At 35.1% G+C, this 25554-nt stretch overlaps 2 protein-coding genes across 2 annotated transcripts in view; both read right to left on the reverse strand.

Moving 5' to 3' along the window:
• Positions 1 to 25554, reverse strand: part of MED13L (mediator complex subunit 13L) — a 308077-nt gene that overhangs the window by 260829 nt on the left and 21694 nt on the right. Inside the window, exon 2 of the mRNA XM_045887569.3 lies at positions 11000 to 11237. Coding sequence (XP_045743525.1) covers positions 11000 to 11237 — 238 coding nt within the window. The remainder of the gene's footprint in view (positions 1 to 10999; positions 11238 to 25554) is intronic.
• LOC123853039 (large ribosomal subunit protein uL11-like) overlaps positions 1 to 25554 on the reverse strand; it is a 267057-nt gene that overhangs the window by 33704 nt on the left and 207799 nt on the right. The window contains exon 6 of the mRNA XM_064578450.1: positions 11000 to 11237. The gene's annotated coding sequence lies outside the window, so the exon portion shown is untranslated. The remainder of the gene's footprint in view (positions 1 to 10999; positions 11238 to 25554) is intronic.

Consider the following 25554-nt stretch of genomic DNA (forward strand, 5'->3'; position numbering starts at 1 on the left):
AGCAAGAAGTCTTATCTCCCCCAAGAGTAGCAAAGCCATAAATAAACGTATTTTTTTAATGGAAGATATTTTACTTGTGATATTATATTAAATAGGTGGACAAAGTGTCCAATAACAGATTTGTGAATGCTCTAACGTTCACTTTACCATTCTATACATGCAATCTTTTTCAACACAAAGATACTTTGTCTTCATCCAATTTTTATCTTACTCTTAATTTTTTTTTTTTAATCAAGGCAGTTCTGCTGCATGATTAACTACAAACTGCAGGGTATTATTCTGCCACAATACCCTGGCAACCAGCTCATATTCAGTTACACTATCACAGCACCAAAAAAAAAAAAAAAAAGAACTAATTGTATGATCATGTGGATATTGTAGAAGCCCTTTAGTTCAATCCTAGATGGGTCTCAAGAGGATAATGCTTATTCTGTTGAACTCAGTGCCAAATCACAATATGAAAGAGCCAGTATCAAAACAAGACCCAATTATACAAAGAGTGCATTTTATCAATGTCGGGTTTATAAGAAATAGGTATGTGGCCCAGTACTTGTAGAAAATTGTTCAAAAATATTTACACAGATGGAGCTTTAAAGGAAATTATCGAACACTTCCTAGCCATAATGATATTCAACGAGCATCTATTCAGGTAGTATCAGGACAGCATCAGACACAAAATATTTAGAGCAACAGAATCTAATTTCATAATTCTCTAGTACTTAAAAAAGACTGCCAAACTGTGGGGAACTTTTGGGATGGAGAAGAAGCACCTTATGTATTATTTCTACCATTACAACATTCTTTTAAAAGAATAAAAAAATCTTAGTTCCCAGTGATACTCATGGCTGAGTAGATCTATACCAAGTTCTAGCTGCCATTTGCTCAAACACTGTAAAACAAAACAAAATAGAAACCATCTGTAAATACTTTTTCAAACAATTTTTCATGAATGTTAAACACAGACACCTATAAATTGGTTTAGTCTACCACACTTTGAACAGGTCCAGAATAACTAAATGATAGCCTCAGCAACCACCTCCTGTTTCCCCAAACAGTTAACCTGTTCTTTTACTGTGGTTTTTCAAAATACATACCTACGATAATAGATCTATAAAAAGAGAAGGGAGAAAAACACCTTTTAATGACAACAGAGAAATAACTGTTTCAGTTACTTCAATAAGATATTTTATAACAACAAATGCTAATCTCATAATAAGCTAAATATTCAAATGGTTTATATTCATGTCAAGTTTTTACAACTCCAAAACTATTTTTTTTTTCCCCTTTATCTTTAGTGTGTGCTCAGTTAAGAGGATCTAGACTAAATGTTTATGAGCTGACATTACTGGAACCAACATTTGCCAAGTGTCACAGAAAACATTTAAAATAAAAAAAGATAGGTCCTCTGTATTGTTCAAGCCAGCATTCTTTCTGTAAGTACAGGAAATAGATTTGATTTGATATAAATAGAATTGGAATAGTTATGTAGGTTTTATTTAAAATGGTTTGGGAAACTTAACCGACTCATTTTACATGGCACAATCACATAGTTTCATGTTATATATAGCTTTGCAACCAAATAATGGTTTTGATTTTTTTTTTTTAAGATTTATTTATTTGAGAGAGCGAGAATGAGAGAGAGAGAGTACATGAAACGGGGGAGGGTTAGAGGGAGAAGCAGGCTCCTCGCTGAGCGGGGAGCCCGATGTGGGACTCGATCCCAGGACTCCAGGATCATGACCTGAGCCGAAGGCAGTCGCCTAACCAACTGAGCCACCCAGGTGCCCCTGGTTGACTTTTTTTTTTTTAAGATTTTATTTATTTATTCGAGAGAGAGAGAGAGAGAGAGAAACAGCATGAGAGGGGAGAGGGTCAGAGGGAGAAGCAGCCTCCCCGCTGAGCCGGGAGCCCGATGTGGGACTCGATCCCAGAACTCCGGGATCATGACCTGAGCCGAAAGCAGTCGCTTAACCAGCTGAGCCACCCAGGTGCCCTGGTTTTGATTTTAAAAGTTACAAATTATGGGTCTGGGTTCCACCGTAACTAGTGACATGATGAAGTCACGGGCTTTTTCTAACCTTCAGTTCCCGTCTGTCTATGCTAATTTCACAGCATAAATGGAAGAGGACATTCTCTGAATCCTCCCAATGATGACATCGGAGATCCATTCTCACCTTCCTCCTTCCTTAGAAAAGCCCAATTTCACTGGAGGGACTTTTTACTTCATCTCCTATATAAAATACTATAAACAGTAAAACTGACATGATGCCATCTGAACGTATCAGCAATGAATTTGCTTGTAAATTCATGTCAGTAATGTATTTGCTTGTAAATTCTGCAGGAAAAGGTGTTGTTCTCTGGATATTTAATTTTATATCTCTACCTCATTCAATTTTAATGTTCAAAATTATATATTTGATATATTAATTTCTGGAATTAATTAGGCCATTAAATTCTACTCATCATTAAACTTTTTCTCCAATTTGCCACATTCATATTCTTATGTTAACCTCCCTAAAAAAAAGAGATGAAACAAAGAAATTGTATTATGGGGCAAAGAAATCTTTGTACCACTTTAATGTATAAGAACCTCTTCTAAATCTTTAAATTTTCTATTAAAGAACAAGATTTTGAAATACAACGTACACAAAGGGAGTGGTATAAAAATAAGCTATCCTTAAAATTACTAGCCTAAATACTTTTGTATCAGTCACAGTATATTCATCACTAAAATTACTTACATATAAAGGGGGGAAAAACTGTAATAACAACAAATAATGGTTTCTCTAACTTCAGGTTAATTTTCAATCCTACTTTAATCCCTCATTAATGGGGGTTTTACTCAGATTTATGTTATACAAGTAGGGGACTTCGTATCAATGCAAAAATATTGGACTGTAATGCCTTTACTTACCAAAACATAAATCCCCCCTAAAAACCAACTGATTAAACTTTTTCCTGAAGCAGCAATCTTTAAATTATAATTTTTTACCAACTGTTTAATTTTCGTATTATTAGAACATAAGCCCTTTACATGCTATTTCACCACAATCTCAGTATAAATGTCTCATTTTTCATAGAAAAAGCTAATTACACGGTTCAGTAAGTTGCCTGTGGTAACACATCGATTTTATTTACATTCCACAGTTAGACTTTAGCTTGTTCTCTCAATTGCAAGCACGTCTAGCTTAATAATTCCATCTAATCCATTAGATTTTTTTCTACTCTTCATATGAAAGAATTCTAAATCGTACCATAACTTTACAATATAAATGTGTTGCTTACAAAAGTATTAATAAGTATTCCATTTTCTCTTTTAAGGATATAACTTACAATTTTCTATTAAATCTATTATTTCAGTTAAATATGCACTGGAATCATTTGGATAATCATCAATATAACTATTACTATTTTATACTTTAACAAATGAATTCTTTTTAAACTACACATGAGAAAACAGAACACAGTGTAACTATTTTAAAAGTCAGAAATTTTGTATCAAAACTTGAATAATTTAGATCCAGTGAAAATTAGGAATACTTAGTTCATAAACTATTTAGATAGCTACCATTTTCCACTGAGTAAATGTTTTCCCTAAAAGTGCTTGTTCTCATGAAATACAAATGTATTCTTCTATTATTATATACATAATAACAACAAATATGAAAGTTAAACTTTTCAGCAATGCAGTGTTAATCTCAAGAATTAAAATCTCAAGAATTAATGCCATGTAATAAAATCTCCATATAAATGTTGATAGGTAAAGTACTACAAATCTAGAATGCTGCAGAAAAATTCACCTGTTTTTAAAATCACCAGAATCTTATACTTGAAAAATAAACCCAAACAATAAATAAAAATATATATTTTTTTTCCAATTTAATCAGATTAATTTCAATGAATCATAAATTGATCACCAATAATGAAAAAAAAAAAACAAATATAAAAACCAGGTGAAAAAAGTCAGGGATGAGATAATCTCTGTAGAAGAAATCTGAAACTGAAATGACATTTTACCCAGAAATAAGTTCATTCCTGTCAATTTTATATGTAAAAGGATCACTACTTTCACAAAAAGCAATTTTTTTCATTTCAACTGAGAATAAAGCCATTCACAGTGTTGACTGAAATTATTTCATTTTGTCAAAGATAACCATAAATCAAAATTCAACCAAAAATTCACAGAATATAAGATACAGTAGTAGATTCCTATATACTTAATTAAGATTTTAGAAAATTCAATGTCAACACCTTTCAGTGTGCTCAGCAGTACCATCATAATCTGCCATGGTTAGATATCCCATGCTTTTCTTCCTTCTCCTCTCCTGTTCCCCTACCTTTCCTGTTACTCAAGAATGTTGTCTTCGTTTGATCTCTGTTTTTAAATAACTCAAAGTTAGGTTATTCCTCAAGCCAGAGTTAAAAGTTGGCTAGGGAAAAGAATATTCATGGTCTCAAAATCTTGCCCCAAATTTACCTAACAATTACAAAAAGAAAAGGGTCTCTTTACACAGGAAAAATCTGGTGGACACTACCTTAACCAAGTAATCAAACACTAAATTAGTAAGATCAATATTGGAACAAACTGACATGATGTGCCTCTGACGGGATGCCACAGAAGTACTCATCACTTACTAATATTCTTGTCAAAAATGTTTAACCTGAGTGTAATCATGAGGAAACAGACAAATTCAGAATATGGAAAATTTGACAGGACAACAAAAATTACATCAGTATCACTGAAAATATCCTACATTCTCATAGAAGTTACGTGATGAAGTATTTAGTGGTAAAGGTTCATGAAATCTAGAAATTACCTTCAAATGGTTTGGCCAGAAAAATAGTTACGTATGTGTACACCTGTAAATATTTTTCAAAAGAAAAAGCTGAGGAGGGAATTAGGTTCTGTCTTGGAGATAGCTAACTAATGGCTGCATCAATCCCATCATTTCAGATATACATTATAATCTATACATACAGAGGAAAGTACTAGCGAACTGGCTCTCCATTCTCCTCTCAGCCTTCCTCCATCCTTACAAAACGCCCACTTCTCTTCCCAGAGGCTTGCAATCAGTTCGGTGGTAAATGCGACAGTATCAGAGTATCCTCAGTTATCTTACACTGGTCACCACTAGAAAACAAGATCCCTTTCTAGCTCACTAATGTCTAAAGCTGTTTTTGCACTTGTCCATACCTCCTGGCAGAGGTGGCAGCACTCTGAAAAATAAAAAAGCAGTACTTACGACTATAAATGCAACAACAAAGGGTACCAATCTGCCTCTACACTGACAGTAAAGCCAATTCCTAAGGCTTCCAATACAATATTGGGACAATCATTTTTTAGAGGTAGACAGATGTATCCCTATTATAATTTACATTTGTTTATTTGTAATAATCGAAAGGAAAAGGGACAGCACAGATAAAATTTTAAAATTAAAGGCAGTGCATATTTACAGCTAGGTTTCTTTACAGAACATATACAAAATAAAATGGATATTTAATGCCTTATTTTTAATTAGGTTTCAATCTCTTCACAACATCAAATTATTTAAAGTTTTAAGCCTATTTATTATAAGTTAACCTTCTGAGAGTACAATACTATGCTATGTTAGAACTATGTAAGATGGGCTTCATTCATTCACTCATTCAACAAGCATTACTAAGCACATACTAGGCCATATATAATACTCGTCCTTCTGGACCAGGGACTCTTAATGCTTTGGGTCAAGCCATCTTTAGTTCCTAGAAGTATGTATTTGCCCACTGTACCAGTTTGGGGTTTCAAGATAGAATGTCTTTCCTACCACTGACTAATAAGCAATGAAATGGCCAGAAGGCTATGTTTATAAAATACTTTTGTTTGGTAGATTAGGAAAAGTCACTTTGGCATAGCGTCTGCCTTCGGCTCAGGTCATGATCTCAGGGTCCTGGGATTGAGCCCCACATCAGGCTCCCTGCTCAGCGGAGAACTTGCTTCTCCCTCTCCCTCTGCTGCTCCCCCTGCTTGTGTTTTCTCTGTGTCTCTCTCTGTCAAATAAATAAATAATCTTTAAAAAAAAAATTGGCAAAGACTATTAATAAAAAGTTCAATATGTAATCACGGGTATTTTTTAACTTAAATAAATCTGTACCTTAAACTACATATAATGTTTAAGTTCATAGCTCAATTTAGAATAAAATAATTTATTTTAGTATTATTGCCTTTCTGCTCATATTCATCTTGTATATTATCTTCCTAATCATGTCTGAACCTTTCCTGATCAGAAACCTGTAACAATCCCTCAAAATCTATCAAATTCGGTGCAAATTCCTCATCCTTACTTCAATGCGCTCATTATGGCCCACCTTCCCAGTCTTTCAGTCTCTCCTGACTATTTCACTAATAGCCTAAGCTCCAGACAAACCTGCTCTTCACACCATTTGTCCACTGCCAGCAGGCCCTTTGTACAGGCTACTTCCTCTAACAAGGACAAGTTCGATCCCAACCTAGGTAGCTCCTACTTATCCAATAAGATGCACCTCAAGTCTCTGGGCTTCCCATCATCTCCCTATCCTGTGTTTCCCAAGACTGAATCTGATGCTTCTCCAAGATCCCAGAACTTAATCATTTACAGCTTACTTCATCGTAGCATAATTATGGATTTATTTAGCTAACTCCCCAATAAGACTGTGAGCTCCTTAAGTATAAGGACTCATTTTACATATCCTGAACTGATCACAGCTCTTGCCTAACGTTAGAAGTTTAACAAACAGACCAGAAACCAAGTAGGTTATCAACCCTTGGCACTAGGGCTCACAGTGTTCCTACTGTAAGTTTATAAAAGAGTTGTGCATTTATAAAACCGAATGGGAAAGCAGTCAATCTAGTACATTTCTCTTACACAGACTTTCAGAATTTCTCTGCACTGTACGTATTTGTGTGCTTGTCTTATATCCTTTTTAGACTCTAAACATTTCAAGGGTAGAGATTACATCAAAACACTGTATCTGGACCCACAGATAAAGGTACTCATGGATGGACACAAGGAAGAACATACACATATTTGTTTTCAGCCAGCGCCCTGCTTCAACACCATTAGGTGGAGAGGCCAGTAAAGTTACAAACCTACCTTACAGAGATCTAACAGAGTCACATTTTAAAGTTCTGATCTCTTCATAATGCTATCTAAGTTTATTATGAAACTATGTATAGCAGAAGTCTAGACAATTTTCATATGTACAGGGAGGGGTATATTTGCTGCTCTGACATTTTATTATTCTCTTACTCTACCTAAATTTTAAAACTCAAACTCAGAAATCTGATCACTCCAACCCAAAAGTACACTTTAAAAGTTAGTTGTGGTTTTTTTAAGATTTTTATTTATTTGACAGAGAGAGCGAGCAAGCATAAGCAGGGGGAGCGGCAGAGGGAGAGGGAGAAGCAGGCTCCCCACCGAGCAGGGAGCCCGAAGCAGGCCTCGATCCCAGGACCCTGGGATCATAACCTGAGCCAAAGGTAGACACTCAACCAACTGAGCTACCCAGGTGCCCCTAAAAGTTAGTATCTGAGGAACATTAGCAAGCACTGAATGCTCTACAGAACAATCATTTAAAAATCATCAAGATGTTTTAATTTTGATGAATGGGTTGCCAATGTAGTAGCAACAGTAATAGTTACAATTAGATGAACTCTGTGCTGTTCTAAGAACTTCTAACTGTTGTTATCCTTATAACCCAATTTACAGTGAAGAAAGTGAGGCAAGGATAAGTTACTTGATCAAGGATACACAGCTAGCAAGCAACTGAGCAGGGATTCAAAACCATCCCATGCTTTGAACTACTATGCCAGGCAAGATAAATAGCAATTCTCCAGACACAGGCCCAAAAGTGTTTATCCAAGTAACAGGGACTTTTTAGTGTTCCCTCCGACAATTTCATAGATACTTTAAGCAATTAAACAAAAAATATATAATATTTTAAAACTAAACTGTGTGTCTATCCTGCAGGATTATTCTCTATGAAGCTACTTTACACATTAAATCAAAGACGGTTGCTTTGGTATTGTATTGCACAGTGAGGTTTCTTAGCAGTATCCTATTTTGGGTACATCGTAAAGACAAAGGGAACTACCAAACAACGTAATTAAAAAGCATTTTAAGAAACAGTAAAATGTCCCTACAAAAAGAAAATGTGGGGTGCCTGGGTGGCTCAGTCATTAGGCGTCTGCCTTTGGCTTGGGTCATGATCCCGGTGTCCTGGGATGGAGCTCCATGTCAGGCTCCCTTCTTAGTGGGGAGTCTGCTTCTCCCTCTCCCACTCCCCCTGCTTGTGTTCCCTCTCAGCTGTCTGTCTGTCTCTCTCTCTCTCTCTGTCAAATAAATAAATAAATATATCTTTTAAAAAAAGAAAATGTTACAGTAATGGTACCATCATGCTTAATGTTTACAGGGCTCTGTTAAAATTTATTTTACCTAAAATGAAATGACTCTTACATATTTTAAAGATCAAAACAGATTCCAAAATATCCTCACTTTGTATGACCACCAATTAAAATATCCCCTTTGTATCTTTTTCTCATGATTGCTCTACCTGTCATATTCTCCCTCACTTGAAACAAAGTTGTGCTTATGCCACTCATTTTTCTAATTAAGTTCAAATACTTTCTAATATTAGGTTGAACCATATAAAATTACCCTTTCCAATCACTTTTACCTATGGGATGGACACTTCACAGGCTTCAATCCAGTAACTTTCCCCAAAAGGACATATCAAGAAAGAATAAATGTACTTAACAAAGTTATGAGTGTTCCATCACTGGATTACTTTCCTGGTGGCACACAAGAGAATAAACAGCTTACACTATTTTCAGACTCAATAGGAAAGAAAATAAAAATAAAAAATAATCATTCTCATGAGAAAACACTCACAATATATTGTCAGGTTAAAAAACTGAGTTACAAAAAAGTACGATACCAATTCCATTTATACATAAAAATACCAAATATTAAAACTGTTTAGACTTCAGGATTTTTGTTCTCTTCATTTGACAGTTCTGTTTTCCTAATTTTCTAATTAAAATGTAGTATTTCTGTGATTTGTAAAAAACAGTTTAAAAAAAGTCAATCTTTCCTTATTCTTTACCAAAAAGATACTTAATACATCAATGAAATATATGTGCAATCTAAAGCAACTATAAAAATTTTAAATAGCCTACATCTTTTTGTTAACTCGGTAACAAAGTCCATGAGAAATAACACAGTAACTTAATTCTAAGAACACTGATTATGTGCTTTGTTGGTATGGACAAATAACTTTATACATCAGGTAAATAAGCCTAATTAACAGTTGGGTTTGGTTTTGGTTTCATCAATATTACAAAGTGATAATTTGTGCTGCTAACAAATAAAGACCAGATGAAAAAGTTAAGACATAAGGTATGAATATGGAGTAGAGAAATGGAAGGAGATTAAGAATCAGAAATAATCATGAGAAATACAGGATGAACAAACAAAAATGCTATAGTCCTCTACTACATGTGTAAAAAATTTTAGAACAAAAATATATGTTTTGATACTTAAATGGACAAATATAAATGTTATCTTCTAGGGGTATCTTATTTTAAAAATCCTGATAAATGGAATCCAGATGTGGTTAAACTAATTCTACCTGAGTTCCCTGCTAACTACATGAAATAAGCTTTGGTATGTATGTAAGTTCTGAGATTCTGCTGATTAACCAGCTAAGTAAGGAATCTTACCCAGACAGGGTTCTTGTATTTATAAACCAAATATTCTACAAACTATGGGAAGAAAGGTTTGTGCTGAATAGACAAATGGACCATAAGATAAACAGCTCAATTAGTCCACTGCAGTTTACTGCCCTCTGGCTGTTGTGGCAAGCGATATCACAGATTTAAAAAAAAAAAAAAAAAAGGCTGCAAAGAAAAGTTAGAAAGGTATCAAGCAAAAGTAGGCAGGAAATCCTTTAGGCAAAATCAGACACCTTAGAACAGGCCCTCAAATATAGTTACTTTTACTCCTTCCTTTAAAAAAAAATACTAAATATATCAAATAACAAAACATTTCAAATGCTATCTGAACTTTTTCAACCACAAACTAACAAAATATAGAGTAGTTTGGACATAATAAAAGTTGGCTCTAGGAGACGTAGGTCAAAAAGAGTTAACACACTACCCTAAGTAAGGATTGTAATTAATCTTGATTTAGAAAAATTCTTTAGCATACTAGATGGAAACATTTAGGTAAAGAAGTAAAAAATTTTGAGCAAAGAATATTAATAAAATTTCCTCTGGTTATAAATCTTCAGTAAATACAAAAAGTAACTTAGAATAATGAAACTCTTATATTAATTCAAAGTTTCCAGATATCAGATGTAATCTGAAGTTAAAAATTAGGTAACACTGGACCAAGTATTTCCTGGAATCACCTAATTATATAAAAAGCAGAAACAAAACAAAGGAAAACTTGCCATTATCAAAATCAGACCAGATTCTTTATATTAATCTTTCTTCAAAATACTATCCAATGTCATCTCATAATTTTGTCCAATAAGGCTTGTACTAACTTTCTCTTATAACTTTATAATACTCCACCAGAGTTCAGCTGGTAATGAACCACAACAGCCACAATCCAAGAAAAAGCAATTCTGTTCATTTCACTAACTTGCTAATTACTCACAATTCACTATTGTTTTAAAACAGTGGATCTTGCCTCGTTTCCACCCCCCAAAACACCTAGGAGACACAATATTTCCTTTAGTAGCAGTGGTTCACAGGTTCTGGTTCCTAGCATGACTGGGAAAGAACAAGAGATTTGGGGGGGGGGGGGGAATGGGAGTGGAAAGAAGAGGGGTAAGAGTGAAGACGTTCCTTTTAAGAGACAGACCCATTTAAACACTTGGATTTTTCTCAGCAAGTCTCCATAAATTATTTTTGAAATTTACTACTGTTAAAAAATTATATATGATGCTAATAGTTTTTAAGAAAAAACAAAAAGCTTACCCTGCAGTTCATGATGTATTACACCCACTAGGTTGGGTTCGTCTCCCCACCAGAATATCCATAACTCTTTGCAATCTGGTTTGACATCACGACGCCATACACACAGCAAGTTGGCTTGCAGACAACGGATGAAACTTAACAGGATTGGATCATCTTGGGCTGGGGCTGAAATTATGGGTCCACAGTCCCCATGCCCTCCAAAATTGTACCTACGCCATTTGATTCCCGTGAGTTCAGCCTAGAAAAAAACGAGAAAATTACAATGGTTTTGATATTTCTTCTTAGTCACAGAACACTAAAAACAAGCTTCTGTATGGACAAGCAAATTTGCTAAAATAACTATTTACATTACTTCACATAAGATTTCTCTCACTGGGGCACCTGGGTGGCTCAGTTGGTTAAGCGACTGCCTTCGGCTCAGGTCATGATCCTGGAGTCCCGGGATCAAGTCCCGCATCGGGCTCCCTGCTCTGCAGGGAGTCTGCTCCTCCCTCTGACCCTCCCCCCTCTCATGTGCTCTCTCTCTCATTCTCTCTCAAATAAATAAATAAAATCTTTAAAAAAAAAAAAGATTTCTCTCACTGAATAATTTTGTCAATCCTCCTTGATTTTTAAAGGGAGAAAAAATTCATTTCTTCCTATCAAGATTTCTACATAGCTTTGTATTATACCAAATTACAACAAACAGATGACATTATTTCCAGCTGAACCAATTTTACCAAAAACTTACTATAAAGTCCTTACATATAAAACTATTTCCTTATTCCATATTTGATTCATAAGTTTTTTTTTTTAAGATTTTATTTATTTATTTGAGAGAGAGAGAGAACACAAGTAGGGGGAGAGGCAGAGGGAGAAGGAGAAGCATACTCCCCCCACTGGGCTAGGAACCCAACATGGGGCTCAATCCCAGGACCCTGGGATCATGACCTGAGCTGAAGGCAGACGCTTAACCACCTGAGCCACCCAGGTGCCCCATAAATTATATTTTGAAATCAGGTAAGAGTTTAAAAAGTAAGTTTGTAAAAGTGAAGTAATTTCTTTCAAAGGATTTCCTCAATTTATTCCCATGCAGAAGCTACAGTTCGAATCCTCTTTAATCAGGAAAGCAGTGAGCCCGCAAAACCATAGTGCTTCATTACTAACAGCAAAGCAAGCTACTAATGAAACTGACGCAGTTATCAGCAATTTATGCACGTTCTTTAGCATGTAATAGAGAAAGAAGCTTTGCTTCTAGAACAATTCCCTAATGTAGTTTTGTCTTTCGTTTTCTAAACACATTTTAAAACACCGACACTAAACCAGCTGAAAGCAGAACCTGGATCTTTATTCCATTACCTACATTTTAAAACTTCATAAATCTTAGAGGTCTAAGGAACTAAAATTCAAAGATGTTTCAACACAAACAAAAGTTGAATTCCTTATTTAAGTAGCTATAAACTATAACTATGTATTCAAAACTGACAATAAAATGGAGTCATAACAATTCTGTACAAAAACAGTCCACGTGTCCCTTGCATTAGATCCTTACTCATCTTCCCCTCACCACCCCCACACCAAGTCAATTTCTGTCAATAGTTGTTTTTCAAAAAACAAGTACAACAGGGTAGAAAAATAACCTTATCTTCTGCTAACATAACTGAAACAAATTTAAAGTGCTGAAACAATCAATCACTGTAATGAACACATTCAAGAAAAAAAAGTATCAATTTTCTTCAATCCTAAACAAATGCTTCACTTCTAAAAAAAAAAATGGTTCCAAAAATAATAATATCCAAACTAAAACTGTCCGGCATTTAGTAACTTATCCCTTCACATTATGAGATATGCAAATCTAATATCTAATGGATATTCTTAGTAAAAGCTGGTATTGGCATCATTTATGCTTTCCCCTTTATGCCACTTTGTTTTCTCAGAGTATGAAAGTACTACGTGAATAATGCATTAAGTTCAAAAATAAATAATATAAATTAAAAGTAATCACACCAGGAATATTTTCCAAAATCACATCAAAAATAATTATTTGTGTCTTAATGTATGTTCTTCCTATTTTTCTGTACATATACAGTTTTTAATTTGGAACCATATTACGTGGTCTTATACCCTGCTTTTTGACTCATTATAAGTATTTTTCTTCAAAAACAGTTAATGTTTGCATAATATTTATTGTTTATTGGAGAAAACATAATTTATCCCATAACAACTAGACAATCTTCTGCTTTTTTATTTTATAATAATTGGTAAACACCCTTGAACATTGTTACTTTCCTGGTTATTTTCTTAATAGACATTGCTTGATGCACAATTACCAAAGAATATGAATATGAAGACTCATGGATGAGTGCCACCATATAGCTTTTTTTTTAAGATTTTATTTATTTATTTGACAGATAGACACACAGCCAAGCAGGAGGAATGGGAGAGGGAGAAGCAGGCTTCCCGCCCAGCAGGGAACCCGATGTGGGGCTCGATCCCAGGACCCTGGGATCATGACCTGAGCCAAAGGCAGACGCTCAACGAGTGAGCCACCTAGGCGCCCCCCACATTGCATATCTTCTTAAATACCTGCCAATTTAACAGGATGGTATGTTCCTGTACTAATATGCAGTCCTTTCTCTGCTTAGAGGAAACCATTATCACCTATTTCATCATTAGTATAACCTGGGGCCAGCCTTCGGGTTTGAATACCAGCTCTATACTTCACTAGCTCTAAGTAGCAAGTACTTAGCAAGTTACCTAACCTTTGTCTGTCACCTCACCACAAAAATTAAAATAACAGTATTTACAGAGTTGATTAAATGAGTAAGTATGTATATAAAATACTTAGGATGATGCCTGGCATAGGGTAAAACATATAAATGATATTGCTATCATCACTAGTAATGATAGTACAATTTCTTTGTTCATATCCTTTTTGCATTTTTCTCTCATACAAGTTCCTTTATTTCTTCAAATGAAAGCAATGTATATGTATGTGTGTGTGTGTGTGTGTGTGTGTTAAACAGAAAGCCTAACTTCAATTTCTAAATAAATGTCAAAGAAGCAAACTAAATGAAAAGACTAAAAAAGGGGGCAGTTGAAATCAGAAAAGTAGAAGACTAACATTCCTTATGATCACTTAAGCTAGTGTTCTGTGCCTATGGATCCGGGGGCTGGAGGGAGGAGAGATAAGATACCAATAAATATAAATCACGATTGTGATTTTTGTGATAACCATATGCAAAGGGTTAGAAAATTAAGATCTATCAGAGATTAAAACATCAGGTGAGTCAGTCCCCAAGAAATCTATGAACAGCAATTTACTCACCAGAATACTTTCACCTGTAACATCCCACATGGTTCAGCAAACAAAATATTTGGCTTTGATTCAGAAGAATGGTTTCCTAATCCTAGCACTTGCACTAACTTCCTATCAGTGTTTCTCTGGTCTCAGTGATAAAGGGAAGCCTGGCCACCTGCTCTATATATTCTTTATGGAGTTGCTAGAACTAGCAAGTGATAGAATACAGATTCAAGTGACATAACAACAAGCCTACAAGCTTAATCACTTCATAACTAATTCAGCTGGAAAAACTGGAAAACGTGCAATTATTTTAAAACAATTTAGTTCCTTTACCTTAAAGCTAAAATTAAGTATCATTATACCAGTCTTCACTGGAAAATCTAACAATGAAACACCATTTAAGCCTAACAGAGATAACTAAGCATAAAGTTAATATTCAAAGACTTAGCTCTAAACTTGAATTATTGTTTGATAAGAGCAAAGACAACTTAGTGATACCAAAATACTGTCCAAAAAAAAAAAAATCCCTATCACGGTGTATATCCACTTAGACTAATACATGTCTTCATATACCATGATCCTGTTTATAGTTAAAAAGCAATTCCACACAAACTTCTATGGACCAATTTCTGACAAAAGTATAGATCTCCAAGACTCAAAATTCTTTATCTAATGATTTCAAAATTGTGAAGCAACCCTTTAAAATATTTCTACATGCAAGTTATCCCAAAATGCAGTCTCTCTCACTGCCAAGACAAACAATTCATAATTATATTTAAATTTAAAATTACATGTTTTTAAAATATAGAATCAAAACAATGAAATTAAAATATGTAAGGAACAAAACCAGCCTGCACGAACCACAACCATCACCACATACTCATCACCTATTAATTTCTAACATTAAACAATATACTAGGATCTTCACACATAATTTCTAATCTTCACAAACAGACAGCTAAAGAAATTAGGACTCAGAAAGGTTAAATAATTCTGCCCTAACTACACAGGCAGCAAATGGCAGATTCCAAATATAACTGGATTTAAAGCATAACTGAATTTAAAGCATAAATTCTTTCCCGCTCTACCATGCTGCTTCATAAGGCTAATTGTAAAAATTAGCCCTAGAGGATTATAAAATAGTACAAAGAAACTGTCATCAACTCAATTTAGCAATAGCAAGAGCTCATGGCCATACTTTCTAATTTAAGAAAGTTCATGAATCTTTCTTTAGTCTTCCTGAGGTATTAAGAAAACTAGTGCAAGAGTGCCCACACACCATCCCATGAATAGAAGAGACTTTTTTTACTTCACTCAGATAATTATATGCTTTCTTTTACATGTTACCACTATAAGACTGTATCTACACAAGCTAATTTTTAGAGATACGTATAACCAGCCAAGAAAATAACAATTCTAATAATAGCAAGAAAGGCTAGAGGGAAATTTTCTCATCAATGGCTGGCATCTGTTACACAGGTAGTCACGGTCCTCAGAAAATTGAACTGGCAGAGATTCCCCTGGAATAGAACGGGAATAGAAGGCCACTATAGTCAGTTCAGAACGGTTGGAATTAAATAGATTGTAACAGAATCAGGACAAATGCACTTTCTAACAGCAGGAATGTATTTAAAGAAAATTTATATTGATTCTTAATGTGCTATTCTTTAGGCACAATACATAGGAAATGACCTCATAAATTCTCCCAATGGAAGTCATTTATTTGCACTGACCCATCGCAATCAGAACCCACATGACCAACCGTATATACTTGCAATATGGCTCCTGAGAGTTAAAACTATATTCAGTGGTTACCAGAGTAAAAGTAATAGGCTTTGATATGAATGAACTCAGGGTGTAGCGTCATGGAAAGAACATTGGCTGGAGATCAAAAGATCTAGGTTTGAGTCCTAGTTTTCAGCTACTTACCTATATGGCATTAGGAAATCTACTCCATCTAAGGGACCGTAGCTTCTGACCTGTAAAGTGATATGGCTGACCTAGATACCGTAAATGAGTTCAAGTCTCCTGGCCCGGGCTAATTACATCCCACTCACAAAGGCAACTTGTAAATGAGACTGAACCCTTAATTATATGCCTTAGAATGATCAGTAGGAATAGGAGAGCTGCCAGAAGATTTGAATTTTCAAGAAACAGGTAAAAGAAAGACTTCTCAAACTACAGAACAATTACCTTAATATCAATCCTGAACAAGATTCTAGGATGGTGTCTAGAAAAGGCACCTATGATCAACTGGGACTAACATGAGTGCACTAGGAAATTCCAAATCTGCCTCACCTCACAACCTCCAGTGATAGGGTTACTACTCTAGTAGACCAGGGAAATACAGCAAACATATTAAATCATTCCTCAACTTGAGTCACAGAAAGGAAAAAAGCGATAATAGAAAACTTCTGTTAAAACAGAACTAATCAGCTCCAGGTAAAGACACCAGGGTAAACACACACATCTGCTTTTGCTCCCTCTTAAATCCCTCTAAAACATCAGTAAAGAATTTGTTTGTTTTGTTTTGTTTTTCCCTTAAATCATAAAATCACAATGGCAGGTAGGAGAAGAGATAAGAACACCAAGATTTAGAAAGCTAAGAAGCAGATGCTCAGAAGATAAACTTATAATACCTAAAAATCTGAATCCTAGCTATGGAGAAAGGGTAGATAAAGCATAATTCACACAGAATCCCCTCGGCCTCAGGAATTAAAAATACAGGTATCTTTGAAAGGAGGGTTAAAAGGTAGAGAGGAAATAAAATAAGGAAAACTGGCTGAAAGCCTACTTAGAAGGCACTCAGAAGCCAGGCACCACCCCCCTGCCCTTTTTATCCCATCAAACAATTGGAAGGGTATTCTCTGTGGCCACTAACAACAGAGGTTATCTGGACTGGGGGACACAAGCACACTTGAAGGCAGTGAATCGGACTGAAAACAGTGCATTAGGTGAACATGTACAGAATGGAAGTCAAAAACCACCCTCTCCCATCATCTCCCTCTAAGCACCCAGAAAGATGGCAACCAGTCTTTCATCCCCCAGAGATAGGCATCTGGAAAAGTCTTCTTTGGGAAATCTGACCAGCTCAAGAGAAAAGACCTCAAAATATTGACATCAGAGGTTCCCCAACTAAAGAGCCCACCCAGATCAGTGAAGTGCACAGTAAACAAATGTCACTCACATACTCAACTTCCAAGATGTTTTTCAGTCCATCATTTCTAAGCATGAACAGAAAACCAGGAACTACTAAATAGTCAAGGAAAAACATGAAGGAATGATAGAGACAAAAACAAATAGGAACCAAAAAAAAAGTAACTTGGAGGAAACCAACTACACTGGGAAATGAAAAAAAAATTTTTTTAAATCCATCACTAATGTTCTCAAACAGATAAAATAGTGCAACCATTAAAAAAGAACAGTACACTATTTCAGAAAAGAAGAACAAAAAACTAAGAGAGAACTCTTGGAAATTTTTAAATAATGATGCCAGAAATGATAAAACTCAATAGAAGGGCTGGAAGATAAAGTTTAGAAATTTACTTTCTCCCAGAAAGTAAAGCAAATACACAAAAATGAGAAATGGGGGGGGGGGGGGGAGATTAAATTAGAGGAGCAGCCCAGGAAGTTCAAAACCAAATACAAGAGCTTTCAGAAAGAGAAAATACAGTAAATGAAAAAGAGGAAATGACTGATAAAATAATTCATGAAAATTTCCTAGAAAAACAGAATGTGAATTTCTAGATTGAAAGGGCTCTCTGAATACCCAGAACAACAGATTAAAAGAGACTCAAGGAAAGCATATAAACTTTCAACACACTGCAGACAAAGAAAGGTTCTCAAAGCTTCCATATTGTAAAAAGAGATCACAAAGTATCAGGAATCAGAAAGATTTCTGACTTCACAACAGCAATACCAGAAGCAAGAAGGCAATGGTGCAGTAACTCCAAAATTCTAAAGGAAAATTATTTCCAAACTAGATATCTATGCCAATCTAAAATATCAAGTGTAGAAGTAGAATAGATTTTAAAAGATGCAAGGCCTTAAAAAAACAAACAAAAAAAACAAAAATTAACACCCTGTCTCAGGAAGCTATTAGAGATGTACCCCATCTCTAAAAAGAGGGAATGAACCATAAAAGCCATGAGATTCAGGAAATAGATCCAACATGGGACAGAGCAAAATCAATTTCTAAAATAATAGGGAATGAGCAGATGGTTACAGGTTGTCAACTGTGTATCAATATACAGGGCAATTAATCCAGATTACAACAGGTCATCTCTTAAGAAGATGGAACTAATAGAATACATCTGAAAGTCTTAAAAGGGGACTCAGACAATAAGCAAAAAGAATGGGGAAGAGTTAAAAATACACAGAAAAGTAAACAGTCAAAAAAAGAAAAAAGGTAATTACTATCTTCAAATTACGCAGAGAAGGAAAAGCAATCAGAGTATACTAGATGGCTCAGCCATGCATTAACATAATCAAATGAATGTTAACACTGAGTAATAAGCTAACCAAAAAAATCATATAACTACTTTGGTAAAATGGATGGATGGGAAAAGTATTTGTAGGAGGTAGAATCAATGAGCTAAATCCTCATCTCCAATAGTGAAAGATCCAGAATTTGAAAACCTTAAAAGTAACTACAAGCTGAGTATTTAAAAACATTTAAGTAAGAATCCAGATAATCAACAAAACAGGATGAAAATGTTTGCCTCTGGAAAAGGTAAAATAGTGGCCAGGAGCAGATGGGTATTATTCATATAAACCTTGTAGAACCATTTGATTCTTTAACTATGTAAGAATACAACTCAATCTTTAAAAAAGACAAAAACTAATCAAAACATAGTAACAAGATTTATTTAATGCATCAAAAATTTACTGATACTGAGAATTCACTTATACCATTTTGTAGACTGAGTCTACCAAATTTCTAAGCTTAAGAATAATTCAGTATCCCACAAGTTGTGTTGCAAAAGTCAAAAGGTTATTTACCATATGTTAAAATATTGTGTTGTCTGTTTCTTTTCTCCATTGTTAGACTATTAAAACTTCAATTAAGGGGCACCTGGGTTACTCAGTTGGTTGAGCATCTGACTCTTGTTTCCGGCGCAGGTCATGATCTTAGGTTTGTGAGACTGAGCCCCCACATCGAGCTCCATGCTAGGCATGGAGCCTGCTTAAGATTCTCTCTCTCCCTCTCCCCCCCTTTTTTTTTAAGATTTTATTTATTTATCTGACAGACAGCACAAGCAGGGGCAGGGGCAGAGGGAGAGGGAGAAGCAGGCTCCCCACTGGGCAGGGTGCCTGATGGGAGGCTCGACCCCAGGACCCTGGGATCATGACCTGGGCCGAAGGCAGATGCTTAACACTGAGCCACCCAGGCGCCCCTCCCCTCTCCCTCTCTAAAACAAAACAAAAAACAAAAAACTTCAATTAAGCAGAGATATACTTACAGCTGCATGCTCTCTCCCACCTAGGTCTGCTCAACTCTTCCTACCCATAGCTAAAGAGCTTGCCGGGGATTCATTCCCTCTGCAGAGCGGCCGAGGGCAATAGGACACTGGGTCTCCTATGTGACTCCCACCTAATAATTTCCATATTGTGAGAAATACAATATAACTCTCCATACAACTAAGTTGTATACCAAAGATGCTTTCTAACATATGTATATTTTTGCTGATTCATAATAACTTTTTTCCTGAACTGTAATTTCCTTTCCAGCCCTCAGTTTACCAATATTAATTCAAAAACACAAAGATAAAAAATAGGGAGCTGGTTTAGCAGAAATATGAGTGAAAAGGGCCCAAAGGTTTTATCTGACAATAAGTTTAATAAAATTAAACAATGTAAAATAGCTACTAAAAAAGTTACTGCCATTTTAAGCTACATTAATAAAAACACAGGATCTATATCCTACACAACAGTTCTTATGTAGCAAGTCACCAGTCAATATTGCTTTCAGCTCCCAGCTCCATACTTTGAGAGAAATCTAGATAAACTGGAACAAATTAACAGATGAACTAGGTTGGAGAGGAAATCTAAACATGTCATATGGCTAGAGGTTATATGGCCTCATGTTCAATCCTTTCGAACAAATAAACATGGCAGCAAAAAATGAATGAATGAAGGCGCAGTTGAATTAAGCTGAATGAATTTAATATGGAGTTAACATTCTGAATAAATCTATAAAGTCTTCAATTTATATGAAAGACTCCTATGTGGACGATGAATTGGATTCGCTCAGCACAGACCAAGTGACAGCAGAGAACTGATGATGAAAACAACAACAGTGAGAGCTTTCTCAAGAAAGAATCCCTGGCTGAGATCCCGGACGAGCACAGATACGAGGTGTTAAGGAGAAACCGTTAATACTGGATGTGGCTTCAAACATCAAAGGACTGGCTGGACCTATGAATCTATTCAAACCTGAAATCTGAATCTCAAAAATTCTTTCCTTCTGATCGTAAGATTTTGTGCTTCTAATATCATTCATATCTCAGTCAACTAGTTCAAGGGGCTCACAAACTACACCCCATGGGTTGGCCAACTGTTTTCATAAATAAAGTTTTATCCGTGCACAACTTTGCCATTTACATATTGTTGTTGTTCCTTCCACGCTACAACTATAGAGCTGAGTAGTTGCAACTGAGACTATGTGACCCACAAGCCTGAAATAACAACTCTCTAATCCTTTAAAAAAAAGTCTGCTGACACCCGAACTAGGATAACATACACAGGCAAACATGACGTTTAAAATATAAGGGGCACCATAACGGTCCTGTTACCATAAACAACTAGACAAAAAATATGAAACTATTCAAACATTGAACAAAGGTTGCAGAGCTAGGATCTCTGAGTGAAGGAAAACAAATGAAGTAGGCCCTGCAAAGGCTGAGGCAGCTGGAATTTATGAGAACAGATCACCAGAAAGCTCTACAGAAAAAGAGCTCCAGAGATCTGATAGGGGTTCTTATGAAAATGTTCCTACATACATTAAGCTACACATTCAAAGAACTAAATTCCATGAGGCCAGGCAAAGAATTACTAGAGAGCTATCGCTCTAACAGCTCACACAAAGCTAGAAGACCGTCTAATTCTGAACAGTCAGGGTGAAAACACACTGTTAAACATCGTGGGCATTAAACAGAGGCTACAGAAGGGCCACACCTCAAAAGTAAGAAAGTAGGCCTATGCTAGCATAAAGATTGCTCTAATCCACCCAAATAACTGAGTCTGAAAAATAATGATCATCACCACAATCATTATCTCATCTACAAGTAACTTAACTGCCAGCCAAAACAAAATTCAGTTCTTCACAGGAAAGAAAGAAAATCCAGACTTTCAACAACATAATAATCACAATATCCACCATCCAATAAGAGGATACCAGACATTCAAAGATGTAGCAAAAGGAGATTCATGGTCAGGAGAAAAATCAGTGAAGAGAAACACTCAGAAATGAAAGTGATGACGGAACTTAAAAAATCACTTTAAAACAGCTATTGTAAGTATGGTCAAGAATTGAAAGTAAAACACAAACTTAATAAAAAATGAAAAATATAAAAGCATAAAAATTTCCTGACACAAAATATGAAATAAAAAATTTACTGAATAGGTTTAACAGTAAATTAAGCACAATCAAAAAAAAAAAAAAGTTAGCAGACTTGACAACATGCAATATAACTATACAAGCTGAAGAACAAAGAATTTTTTTAAAAAAAGAATAAATCCAAAAGCAAAACACTATCAAGCACTCTAACATGCATGCAATTAGAATCCCAGAATGCAAAGGTAGAAGGGAGGATAAAAAAAGGTTTTTGAAAAATAGCCCAATTGTATCTAAATTTCATGAGAAAAATATACCTCAGACCCAAAGAGTTCTGTGAACCCAAAACAGAACAGAAAAACTAAACTTCTGATCATAAGTGATAAAAAAAAAAAAAAAAAATCTTAAAAGCTGTCAACACGGAAGACACATTCCATAAGGGAAAACAAAGACAATATTTACAACAGACTTCTCAACAGAAAATATGCAAACCAGGAAACAACAGAACATGCTGAAAGGAGGGGAAAAATGTCCATATCTAGAATTCTAGATGGAGCACAAGTATCCTTCAAAAGTGAAGGTAAAATAGACTTTTTTTAGGTGAACAGAAACCAATGGAACTCCACTGTAATAAATTTAACTAGAATGAATGCTTTTAAAAATGTAATTCAGGTACAAGGAAAATATCAGACAGAAATCCGGATCAAAAGAGAAGAATAATGAGCACCAGAGATAGTTAATATAGATATAAAACAGTCGTTTTCCCATTTTTTAATTTCTTTAAAACAAATTAACTCTTTACAGCAAAAATAATGCATCACAGATTGTATACAGATATAGAAGAAAAATATATGACAACAGTAGCACCAAAGCCAGAAAGAGAAAATGGAGATATACTGTTCTAAGGTTTTTTACATTACAAATGAAATTTAGTAATACTTGTAGACTGTGATAACTTAAAGGTGTATATTGTAAGTCCTTGACCAGTTGCTAAAAAGTAAAACACAGTTTATTTAAGATGCTGAAAATAAAATTGAATCATAAGAAAACACTCAAAGAATCCAAAAACAGGCAGGATGGGGCACAGTTAAGCATCTGCCTCTGGCTCAGGTCACAATCCCAGGGTCCTGGGATCAGCTCCGCGGCCGGCTCCCTCCTCAACAAGGAATCCACTTCTCCCTCTCCCTCTCCAGCCCCACCGCCCCCCTCCCCCCCCCCCCCCCGGCTTGTGCACACTCTCTCTCTCACTCACTCTCTCAAATAAATAAAATCTTTAAAAATTTTTTTAAAAAACACACAAAAACAGGCAGGAAAAGAGGCTAAAAAAGGGAACAAAGAACAGATGGGATAGATAGGGAAAAATGCCAAGATGGTAGACTTAAACACAATCATCAATATAATTATATTAAACACAAATAGTCTAACCATTACAAGTAAAAAAATCAATTCTCAGAATAAGTAAAATTTTAAAAGGCCCAACTATATATTGCCCATAAGGAATGCACTTTAAATATAAAAACAAGTTATAATACAAATAATAAGAGAGCTAAAATGGCTAGATTAATAACAAAGTGGACTCCAAGAGGACTATAAAGGAATAAAGAGGGAAATTTTGTAATGAGAGAAGTGTCAGTTCTTCAAGAAGACGTATATCCCAAATGTGCAGGCATCTAACAACAAAGCTTAAAAATATATGAAGCAAAAGCTGATATATCTAAAAGGAAAAACAGACAAATCCAGAATTATAATTAAAGTTTTTAGCAGGCCTCCTCTCAGCAACTGATAGAAAAAGTAGACAGAAAAGCAGTAAGGTATAGAAAACATGAACAACACTATCAACCAACATAACCAAACTGACATTTATAAATATCAGTAATAATAATGATAAGAATAATATACTCAACAGAATACACAAGTTTTTCAATTGCACATGAAACATTCACCCAAGAGAAACCACATGCTGAGCCTTAAATTTATACTGACATATATTTTTTTAAGGTTTTATTCATTTATTTGAAAGAGAGAGCATGTGAACAAGAGAGCACAAGCAGAGGGGAGCAGCAGAGGGAGAGGGAAAAGCAGACACCCCACTGAGCAGGGAGCCCGATGTGGGGCTTGATCTCGGGACCCTGAAATCATGACCTGAGCCAAAGGCAACCATTTAACTGACTAAACCACCCAGGTACCCCAATATATTTTTTAAAATTGAAATTTCTGAACAGATTTAAATTACAAAGTCACAAAATATCTAGAACACTCCCTCTTCCCCAAAAATCTGGAAATTAAATAATACCTTTAAACAACACGTAAGACAAAAAGGAAATCACAAGGGAAAAGGAGAAAATGTTCTGAACTGATTATGAAAGCAAAATATACAAAAATGTATGCGGTACAAGTAAAACAGTGCTCAAAGAGAAATCAGTAACTTTCATATTTATAGTAGAAAGAAAGAAAGAAAGAAAGAAAGAAAGAAAGAAAGAAAGAAAGAAAGAAAGGAAGAAAGAAAGAAAGAAAGAGTGTAAAATTGCTCCAAACTTCTCCCTTCAGAAGCTAGAAGTATAAATTAAACCAAATGTAAACTGAGGGAAGAAAATAATGAAAAGAGAAGAAATGAAATATAAAACAGACTAACAATACATAAAACCAATAAAGTAAAATGCTGTTGTTTTGGTTTTGGTTTGGGGTCTTGTTTTTTATTTTTTGTTTTTAAAGATTTTATTTATTTATTTATTTATTTATTTATTTGGGGGGGAGCACAAGCTGGCGGAGGGGCAGAGGGAGAAGCAGACTCCCCACTGAGCAGGGAGCTCTATGTAAGGCTCAGTCCCAAGATCCTGGGATCATGACCTGAGCTGAAGGCAGATGCTTAACTGACTGAGCCACCCAGGTGCCCCCTGTTGCTGGTTTTTTAATCAATAAAATAGACAAACTTCTCAAGGTTAATCAGGAGAAAAAGAAAAGACAAATTACCAATATCAGGAATGAAAGAGGAGGAATTATTTCACATCCTAAAGACACTGAAAAGATAATGGAATTATTATAAACCACCTTATGCCAATAAATATAACTACTTAGATTACATGGACAAATTCTTTGAGAGAATTACCAAACTAAAACAAAAAAATAAGTTAAAAATCTGTATAGCCCTGTAAAGAAATGGAATTCATAATTTAAAACTTTCCTAAAAAGTATTCTCCAAGGCCAAGATGGCTTCACTAGTGAATTCTATCCAACATTAAGAAATACCACCAAACCTACACAAATTCTTTCAGAAAACAGAGGAGCTAATTCCCAAGTCATTTATAAGACTAACATTACCAACACAAGACAAAGACATGGTAAGAAATCTACATGTAATCTTTCATTAACATAAATTAAAAAAATACTAACAAACCCAATCCAACAATACATAAAATGGTAACACACCCTGCACATGGAGTGTATCTTGGAAATTCAAGCTTAGCTGAATGAGTCCAAAAGCCCATCAATATAATTGAATCAAACTAGTTCAAAAACCCATTAATAAAATCCCCCATATTAACAAAACAAAACCTATAATCATCTCAACAGATGCAGAAAAAAACATTTAACAAAATCAACACCTATTCAAAACTAAGTAAACCAGGAATTAAAGGGAACTTCCTCAACCCGATTAAAAAGATGTTCAAAAACTACAGCTAACATCACAAGTAATAATGGAAGATTGCATACTTCCCA

This window comes from Mirounga angustirostris, unplaced genomic scaffold (assembly GCF_029215605.1).
Source record: "Mirounga angustirostris isolate CCGP_5_RB_7025 unplaced genomic scaffold, mMirAng1.0.hap1 SCAF_14, whole genome shotgun sequence".
Lineage (NCBI taxonomy): Eukaryota > Metazoa > Chordata > Mammalia > Carnivora > Phocidae > Mirounga > Mirounga angustirostris.